The sequence below is a fragment of the Ahaetulla prasina genome, chromosome 7 (assembly GCF_028640845.1).
Source record: "Ahaetulla prasina isolate Xishuangbanna chromosome 7, ASM2864084v1, whole genome shotgun sequence".
Classification (NCBI taxonomy): Eukaryota; Metazoa; Chordata; class Lepidosauria; order Squamata; family Colubridae; genus Ahaetulla; species Ahaetulla prasina.
The window spans coordinates 63,303,628-63,313,874 of NC_080545.1; the positions used below are offsets into that span (position 1 = coordinate 63,303,628).

Here is a 10,247-nt window from a genome sequence, read left to right on the forward strand (position 1 = left end):
TATAAGCGGTGGCTGAAAGGCAAAAGCTTGTAAGAAGTTACTGGACCTTTCAAGAGAAGCTTAAGTAACAGAGAAAAATTATTAGGAAAAGGAGAAAATGATGAATCTCCTGATGCTTCTGCTGTTTGCCTTGCTGCTGACAGTCCCCTGCTGTTGTGAAGGAGGTAAGAGAATATGACATATAACATAACAACAGAGTTGGAAGGGACCTTGGAGGCCTTCTAGTCCAACCCCCTGCCCAGGCAGGAAACCCTACACCATCTCAGTCAGATGGTTATCCAACATTTTCTTAAAAATTTCCAGTGTTGGAGCATTCACAATTTCTGAAGGCAAGTCGTTCCACTTATTAATTATTCTAACTGTCAGGAAATTTCTCCTTAGTTCTAAGTTGCTTCTTTCTTTGATCAGTTTCCACCCATTGCTTCTTGTTCTCCAACCTTGGCAACTTTAAGCCTGGTGGACTTCAACTCCCATGAATTCTGGGAATAGAAATCCACCAGGCTTAAAGTTGCCAAGGTTGGAGACCCTGACATATAGGCTGTGATCTTCTCCAATTCTGTGACATGCCTCAGACTTACACTATTTCTCAATACATATCTAGGTATTAGCAGTTGGATCCTTAATATGAGATCTGCTCCAATAAATCTGAAAGAAGCCTTGATTTAAGAAAAGCGATACACATACCTCAATACAAATGATGAATGAACATACATCCCAGCAACATTTGAGCAGTCTCTTTCTCTTATGTATGAGGAAAAAGAACGATATGCTCAGATTATTTAGTGTCAAGAGAACATTCACAATGAATTTATATCCAAATCCCTTCTTTCTGACGTTTTAAAATAGAGAAAATTTAAAAAAATGTGTTTGATAGATTGAATAGAATTTTTTTGGTAATAAAAGAAAATAATTTCTTTTTCATGTCTTTTCATAATTCTTCAGCTTTAAAATTTAGAATACAGAACAAAGCAAGCATCTCATATAACTTACACAAATAGGCTTATTTAGAAAGCCCTGAAAATATGTAAACTACTAAAACTTTTTCTGAGTATATTTTAAAAATCGTTTAAAATTGTTTAAACACTGATTGGCCAATAAATACTACTTAGTCTAAAAACAAGTATTTGGGTGTTTGTATGTTGTGCCTAAATGAGTGGGGATACAATGTCTCTGAGTTATACTAGATATCTCATACTATCTTATCTTTTTTTTAAAGTTTCATCCAAAACATTTGATGAAGGTAAGTAATTCCCCATTACAAATTCTAATAGATCTGGTGTGTGTATGGATAGAAGATAGAGATGATAGAAAGATAGATAGATAGATAGATAGATAGAGAGATAGATAGAAAGAAAGATAGATAGATAGATAGATAGATAGATAGATAGATAGATAGATAGATAGATAGATAGCATCTCTGTGTATATTTGTTTATTTATTGTTCATTTGATGTTTGGTTTTTATCCACCTCTTTAGAAAAGACACTGGAAACTTATTGGGAAAGGGGTGACAATGCAGGCTGCCTGAGAATGATAGGACTCAGTTGGGGGAAGAAGGTTTCCCTTCTTCCAATATGTTAGCAATCCCTTGAACTAGATGGGGGAAAGTTAAGGATTCCTTGATTTTCCATGTGTAGACCAATTATGGTGACAAATACTACTACTTTTGAATTTTTGAATTTTCAAAGAGCTAAATAACTGGAGAAATTTTACAGGAAATCTTGTGGTCTCTAGTAGCTAACTTAACACACATCTCTTTTAGGTGTTAAAAGAGACTTGGCACAAACTCAGTTTGCCTATTAGTCCCCCAATGAATAAATGTCCTATTGGCTAGACACATAGGAATATTCTTGTCAGATAGTCTGGCAAAAACTAAGAAAAGTTCTCAGAACATGATGGCCAAGTCAGTCTGTCGCAGCAAAATAACTCTCCTGGCACCTACCTGATTTAATGTAGCATAAACTTGTGGATTAAAGTTGCTTCCTCAAATACTATTTGATGAAGGCAGATCTAAAGCTATCATACAAGATCTCACAAGATGTCTCCATCTTCAAAAAGAAAAGAAAAAGAGATGTGTCTGGCATACATTTTCTTTGGCCATTCAACAGATTTTAAATGATTTTTCTCCTCGAAAATACCACTGGCATTTTTTTTCTATTGAAAGGTCTCAGCAATTCATTGACTATTCAGAATATTAGACATTTATCTGTGATACTCAATGATTCCTGATATTTCATGTATGACACAAGATATAGGAAGTCCTCATCACCACAACTGAGTCCCGATTTTCCATTATTAAACAAGGCTATTGTTACATGAGTTGCTCCCAATTTAGAATCTTTTTTGCAATGGTTCAGAGAATCACCACAATTGGTAAGTGAATCATATGGTCTTTAAGCAAATATGGATTTCCCCATTGACTTTGCTTGTCAGAAGGTCCTAAATGGTGATTGCATGACCTCAGGACACTGCACCATTTTAAATACATGCCGAATGCCAAGCAACCAGTTTTTGATCACGTGCCGTGGGGATGCTGTGTTGATTCTAAGTGGGGGTCTGATTGTAAGTCATATTTTTCAGTGCCGCTGTAACTTTGAACTAAATGAATAGTGGTAAGTTGAGGACTACCTCTAGTGTACAACACTGAACAGTAATATGACATGGTATATTAATGTAGTTTTTTAATTCTCTGCTTCAGGGAATATTTTCACAATGATGACTGCTAGACAGAACCACATTTCCTTTTGAAGAAGACATGTTGCCCAAATAAATGGGGCATATTGAGCCCTTAAATCACTACCACTACCACTTTATATCTGGACATTGTAGAAGCTCCATATCACCAAACAATCAGTCTTGAAGCTATTTTTCATACTAATAAATTCTTGATAGGTTTTCAGAAAATTCCTGCTTCCTGAATGTAGAAATGATCTTCTATCATAATCATATCCCTGGATAGATAGTTGGACTGTGAGAAGTTGGGGCTTTGATCAGAACCACAGGGCTTTCTTTCAGTCAATGTCCTGTGACCAAACACTCCATCTGGGGCAGGCTGTGGCAACCCTAATGTTTGCTTGCTTTGTACTCTGAGGGGAGCTAAGGACCACAACATTCATGTAAACAGAGTTGGATTGAAGATGATTGAGGAGGTTTATTTTTTAATTACTACTTCTATTTTACATTTTAAACAAGGGGTCTCCAACCTTGGTCCCTTTAAGACTTGTGGACTTCAACTCTCAGAGCAAAGCTGGCTGAGGGACTCTGGGAGTTGAAGTCCACAAGACTTAAAGGGACCAAGGTTGGAGACCCCTGGTTTAAACTGTAGCTTTCACCTGCTTCCTACTTCAGACAGACGGGAATCTATCTTCAGTTTTCAGCAGCAAGCTAGAAAAAGGGAACTCAGAGTTTTATACATTTAGTTTTAGAGGAGGTTCCAAACTAAATAGAAGGTGAGACAATTCTTGTAAACAAGTTTTTTAAATTATCAAACATTTACAAAGTACAAAAATTTACACTTAGTGTTTCACCTTGTTTGTTCCTTATTTCCCATTCTACTTAGCATTTAATCTTTAGTGTGCTATCACTTGTGGCAAGAATTTTTTTTCTCTAGTGTTTTATTTTTTTATTTATGCTATACTTCTGCATTCTTCTATTCCTTTTTGTATGCCCTAGCTTGATACAAGACTACTCTCTTTCATTGTCCTATTCCTTTATGGGTCTTTACATGATCACATACATGATCATGTAAAGACCCATAATACATGATACATACATGATACATGACCATCTTTATCTATTGGACCTGATGGACTATGTGCATACTTCTTAAAAAAACTTTCCACTAATACAGCAGAACCCCTAAGCATAATCTTTGATAAAGCTTTCATGACTGGTTCCCTTCCCAAACTTTGGTCTCTAGCCACAATCATTCCTATCTTCAAAAAAGGAGACCCCAGCCTAGTTGAAAATTATAGACCAATCTCTCTACGCTGCGTCACCTGCAAAGTAATGGAATCTATCATCAACCAATCCATTACCCTCCATCTAGAAACAAACAACCTACCCTCTAACAAACAATTTTGTTTCAGAAATTTTTTTTCATATAACTTACAACTTCTCCACTGCAAAAACATATGGACTACTAATCTTGATCAAGGCAAATCAATAGATGCAATTTACATAGACTTCTGCAAAGCTTTTGACTCAGTAGTACACAATAAATTTCTCCTAAAACGAAAATCATACGGTATTTCAGGACCTCTTCACAATTGGATAATTGCTTTCCTGTCAAACAGACAACCAATGGTCAAAATTGGCAATGCTCTATCAAATCCTGTCCCTGTCAAAAGTGGTTTTCCTCAAGGCAGCGTTCTTGGACCAACACTCTTCATACTATACATAAATGATCTCTGTGACCATATCTCAAGTAATTGTGTTCTCTTTGTTGACGATGCCAAATTATTTAACACCACGAACACTACTAATACCCTTCAAAAAGACCTTGACTTTGAATCCGATTGGTCTAAAACTTGGCAACTCCAAATCTCAACCAGCAAATGCTCAGTCCTACATATTGGAAAAAAGAACCCAAACGCTAAGTACAAGCTTGATGGACATTACCTTACTGATGACCCCCACCGTGTTAAAGACCTTGAAGTTTTCATATCAAATGATCTAAGTGCCAAAGCCCACTACAACTACATAGCAAAAAAGGCTCTAAGAGTTGTAAACCTAATTTTGCATAGCTTCTTTTCCAAAAACAATACACTACTAACCAGAGCATATAAAACATTTGCTAGACCTATTCTTGAATACAGCTCACCTGTCTGGAACCCATACCACATCTCTGACATCAATACAATTGAACGAATCCAGAAATATTTTGCAAGAAGAGTTCTCCACTCCTCTGATTACAACAAAATATCTTATACCACCAGACTTGAAATCCTGGGATTAGAAAACCTAGAACTCCGCCAACTCCGACAAGACCTGTGTTTAACACACAGAATCATCTATTGCAATGTCCTTCCTGTTAAAGACTACTTCAGCTTCAATTGCAATAATACAAGAGCAAACAATAGATTCAAACTTAATGTTAACTGCTTCAATCTTGATTGCAGAAAATATGACTTTTGTAACAGAGTTGTTAATGCTTGGAATACACTACCTGACTCTGTGGTTTCTTCTCAAACTCCCAAAAGCTTTAACCAAAAACTGTCTACCATTGACCTCACCTCATTCCTAAGAGGACTATAAGGGGCGTGCATAAGAGCACAAAAGTGCCTACCGTTCCTGTCCTATTGTTTCCTTTCAATGTATGTGCTTGTATATAATGTTGTGACAAAAAACAAAACAAAACTGTTTCTCACATCACACAACTCTGTCCAAAGTCACTTACCTGGTTCTTGATATGTTGGCTCTATTATTGGGAGAGATTCAGGCAGATTTCTCATTGCTCCTCTGGGCTTGTAAGGAATAATGATGCTAGACTTTGCTCCTGGGTAGAAGCCTTCAGAGATTAGCAATTCTTTTTTTCTGTGCTTTGCTTTGTGCCAACAAGTCCCTCTTCAGCTGCTGCTCTGGGCCTCTAATAATTTCTTAGCAGCATTGTGGGTTTGCTTGCTTATGAATGCATGCATGCATGGATCCATCCATCCATCCATCCATCCATCCATCCATCCATCCATCCATCCATCCATCCATCCATCCATCTAATCTATCCTGCTGTGTTTTTACAAATAACATCTTTTAGAAAAGGTGGCAAACATGTCCAATGCACTTTCCTCCTCCTGTTTTCCCCACAACAACAAACTTGTGAGGTGGGTTTGGCTTATAGTGCCATTGTGGATGCCCATCATCTGGGCCTTTGTTTGCAGTGCCCTGTGCTGCAATTACTTGTCAGCATACTCCAGAGGTGGGTTTCAGCAGGTTCTGACCAGTTCTGGAGAACCAGTGGCAGAAATTTTGAGTAGTTTGGAGAACTGGTAGTAAAAATTCTGATTGGCCCCGCCCCCATCTATTCTCTGCCTCCTAAGTCCCAGCTGATCGGGAGGAAATGGGGATTTTGCAGTAACCTTCCCTGGATTGGGGTGGGAATGGAGATTTTACAGTATCTTTCCCCTGCCATGCCCATCATGCCACACCCACCAAGCCATGCCATGCCCACAGAACTGGTAGTAAAAAAATTTGAAACCCACCACTGGCATACTCCATATGATTGTGGATGTCCCAGCTTCATTGGAGCATAGCTGGCCCTCTGATCTAATATAGATGTCCTAAATGCCAGTGCTCTAACTCACCTGAGAGGTTTGGATGATAGTGTCTTGGCTTCCTGGAATGTCTTATCAGCAACAATCTTGCCCAGATGCCATCACCCTGCTGTTGCGGCCACAGCTCACTCTTCTAGTTGCCATGCTGTTGGCTGCACTGCTCCTGATATCCTGACTACTGCTGACATTTATTTGCTATTGCCTGCAAATGCCAATGTGTTATTTCTGTAGCTCTTTCCTAAAAGGTGGGTAAGGGAGGCTCCCAAAAGGTACAATTGGGCAGACGGTTTTTGCCACTGGCCCTGTGTCCTTGCACAAAAAGCAACTGAAATTTCTAGGACTGCAAGTTTGCTGCCCCAAATTAGAGCATGAGAGGAATTTTAACTTCAGAAACTATTTTGTGCTTTGGCATTTAAGGCTGTTTTCTCATTTTTAAAAACGTATTTTATTTACAACAGGGATTAAAATTGGTCAGGAAAAAGCAAATACCTTTATGAGAAGACAGAAGAGAGCTTACCCATATTATGAAAGGTAATGCAGAGATGTGTAATTATTCATTCTCAATGTAACTGAGAAAAGATGAATGCAAAGGTTATGAGAAGCATTGAAATACCAGTCAATTCTTCTTTGCTTTAACAAGGCTAATTTAAATATCATTGCGGGGAGGAGAAAGTGCTTTTTAAGGTGATATCTAGTGTAACTGATGTAGTATTTCAGAAGGGCTTATTTGGCGTGTATTGGTATAAATGCATGCTGACATATTGCATTCATTTTAGCAGATGGCACACAGCTGTTACAATCTCATGAAGGTGCTGAATGTATGAAATAAATAAAGGGCAAGAATATGTTTAAATGTTATGATTATCATATACTATGGTTTTGTCTTTGTAATTGCTGGAGAAAGTTATACATATTCTGGCTTCTGGTACTACTGAACTGGCTCACAATGATGCCAATAAAAAAATTGCTTATTGTATTAAGTAAATTCAGGATTAAGGTTCTTCTCATCAACCAACAAATCTCATGTTCCTTCCAATGGCTATTCTAGCCACTCAGATCCAGAGTGCTATGATCCAGTGGTGGGTTTCAAAATTTTTTACTACCGGTTCTGTGGGTGTGGCTTGGTGGGCGTGGCTTGGTGGGCGAGGCAGGGGAAAGAGCCTGTAAAATCTCCATTCCCTCCCCTATCCAGAAGAGGGTTACTGCAAAATCCCCATTCCCTCCCAATCAGCTGGCACTTGGGAGGCAAAGAATAGATGGAGGCGGAGCCGTCAGAATTTTTACTACCGGTTCTCCAAACTACTCAAAATTTCTGCTATCGGTTCTCCAGAACTGGTCAGAACCTGCTGAAACCCACCTCTGCTATGATCCTGTACCTCCTGTAGCATTGTAACATCTTGCTTCTGCCATGGTTGGGATGAATACAGTTCCTTTTGCAGTTTTGATCCATATGTTTTCCTCTTCACTTTTGCCCAAGTTACAGAAACTCATGTTCTTCCTCTAATATCCATCACTTAGCTCTTATTTTTGGAGTCTCAAGGTTCTACTTTTAGGATAATCACTAATTTTCTGGCCACTCTGTTCCTAATCCCTGCATGTCACCATTTTATTCTAATTTACATGGATTTCTTTTTCCACCTTATAGTATTCAATCATTTTCTCAGTGGCATCATAACACTGAATCAGCCTTAGAGAGTTAAGAAAAAATAAACTGCAAATTGGTGTTATTTGTTACCAGGAAAAGAATTTTTTTCTGCCAATTTTCAATTTGCTGCAAGAAAATTTGCTTTAGAAATTATTTCAAACGAGAAAATAATTTTGAAGCAATTCTCCTACATAAGAGTTCTGTGTTCAATTCTGAAGCATTGAAGGCTCTGTGTGAATATTTTGTCACTGTGCAAATCTCTCTCCAGTAATTCCAAAACCCTCAACTTCTTACATTTCCCCAAAAGAAGACATCCAGTACATTTTTGCCCCATTAGGCTTTTACAGCAGTGGTACTATGTCAACTCCCTGGAGGAGTTCTTGAAGAATTTCTCTTAAATTTCTCTTCCTTGACCATAAATTTGGTGACTAATTTTAAAGTATTGTTTTTAAATTTATTAAAACATAAATTAAACTTATTTAAACCCAACTCCAGGTATAAGAAATACCCATTAAGGCTCTCATCCATCAACTTTAAACCCCCCCCCCGAAAACCTATAACTTACTCTCAAATTGATTCCCCATCTATACTAACTTGTAGTTACATGTTTATACATATGTGGCTAAAATCTAATAGAGAGGTTGTTGTAGTTTAAACGTAAAAATGATTGGCAGGAATAAAGTTAAACTCTCCTTTGTTTCTCCATGGAATAACACTCTGTTTTAAAGGTGTTATGGTTCTTACAAAACAGTTACTAAGATAAAATTGCATATATTACAATAACATAATTTCTTTGTAAATTATTGGCAAATACAGGCATAACAAATGCAGTAATGTGTTTATTACTAAAACCCATTTAGTGGCAGCAGGTGACCTACCTATCAATTGTTTATCTCTGAATATAGCTAAATGAATTGGGAAGCCTGGAATTGGGATAACTCAGGAGCTGGATTCATGATGCTACACTAATGGGGCAATGTATAAAGGCGTAGCAGGTTCCTATCTAACGACTTGTCCCAGCCTGCTCAACAAAATGAGGTGGCACAAATATAGAAAGATTGGCTTACCTCATTTTAAAGGAAGAAGTGGCATCATTCACATTAAGATTTAAGGAAGGGATACAGTCAGTGGTGGGATTCAGCCAGTTTGCACCACTTCGGGAGAACCGGTTGTTAACTGTCTGAGCAGTTTGGCAAACTGGTTGTTGGAAGAAATCATTAGGGCAGAGAACTGGTTGTTAAATTACTTGAATCCCACCACTGGATACAGTGCAAGGCTATGAAGTCAAGCCTTCAGCATAATTTCACAATATTGCTGCTTCTTCCTCTGATCTTGTCCCTTTTCTTCAGGTACTATGAAATGTTCAAGTCCCCGATGGAGATGAAGCAAGAACAGTGTGAGCATTACGCACCCTGTAACTACTACTCTGAAATAGTGGGATTTCCTACAGCATATCGCCAATACTTTGGGAGCATCTGAATATAGTCATTTCTCATCCGCTGGGACATCTGCAAGGACAAAGAGTGACTGGTGCAGGGCAGCTTAAGAGAAACAAAAATAGCATCTTGTTTCTACTTCACTAAAAAGAGTTTAACAGCAACATATTTGCTTTAACAGCAAGAAATAAGTAGGACAAGTATTTTCTGAGAACCAACTAAGTACTAGCAAGGTCTTCTTGTAATTCTATAAATTCCAATATTTCTTGAAACATGAATAACATTTCATGGAAAGGGAATGCAAAAATTTATTAAGGTAATTGAAAGTTGAGGGTCACTTCTAGGGCAATCTAATGGTAAAATTTGTAATTCTATAAAGAGATGCTATACTAAATGTTCTCACATTTCAAACTGCAATGTGATAGGAGGAATTTCTATGATGATGGAAGGTATTATTGACAAGGTTTTCTTATATCAATTCATAAATTTTTATATCAATTCATCAATGCACACTTTTTGTCCTGGTCATAGAAGCATTTGAAATAAAAAAATAAATACAAAAATTCTCATGTACAATGCAAGCATTTCAAAGAAACATATTCCTCAACTATACTAAAGATATAGTCCTTAACTACAATGGGATTAAACATGTTCCTGACTGGGACCTAGAGTATAGTGATGCAAAAAGCTTGTTTTGGTTTTTTATTCTCTTTATTACTGCTATTTTGCTGACAACATATGATTATTTCATTTAATGACTAAGGAAGGATGCTGAAATATGGATTTAATTTAAAATATTCTTCTTACATTTCTAATTTAGAAGATATGTGGTCATGGCTATTGCACTCATCTAAGTATATGGGGAAAAAAGCATCTGGAATGTTCTTAATCATGTGGT

General features: G+C 37.4%; 1 protein-coding gene across 1 annotated transcript; it reads left to right on the top strand.

Moving 5' to 3' along the window:
• Positions 1-20: 20 nt before the first annotated feature.
• LOC131202104 (matrix Gla protein-like) lies at positions 21-9,972 on the top strand. The gene is made up of 4 exons (XM_058190687.1): positions 21-164; positions 1,217-1,240; positions 6,727-6,799; positions 9,263-9,972. The coding sequence occupies exons 1-4, from the start codon at positions 98-100 to the stop codon at positions 9,390-9,392; spliced, it is 294 nt and encodes a 97-aa protein (XP_058046670.1). The 5' UTR covers positions 21-97; the 3' UTR covers positions 9,393-9,972.
• The last annotated feature ends 275 nt before the right edge of the window (positions 9,973-10,247 follow it).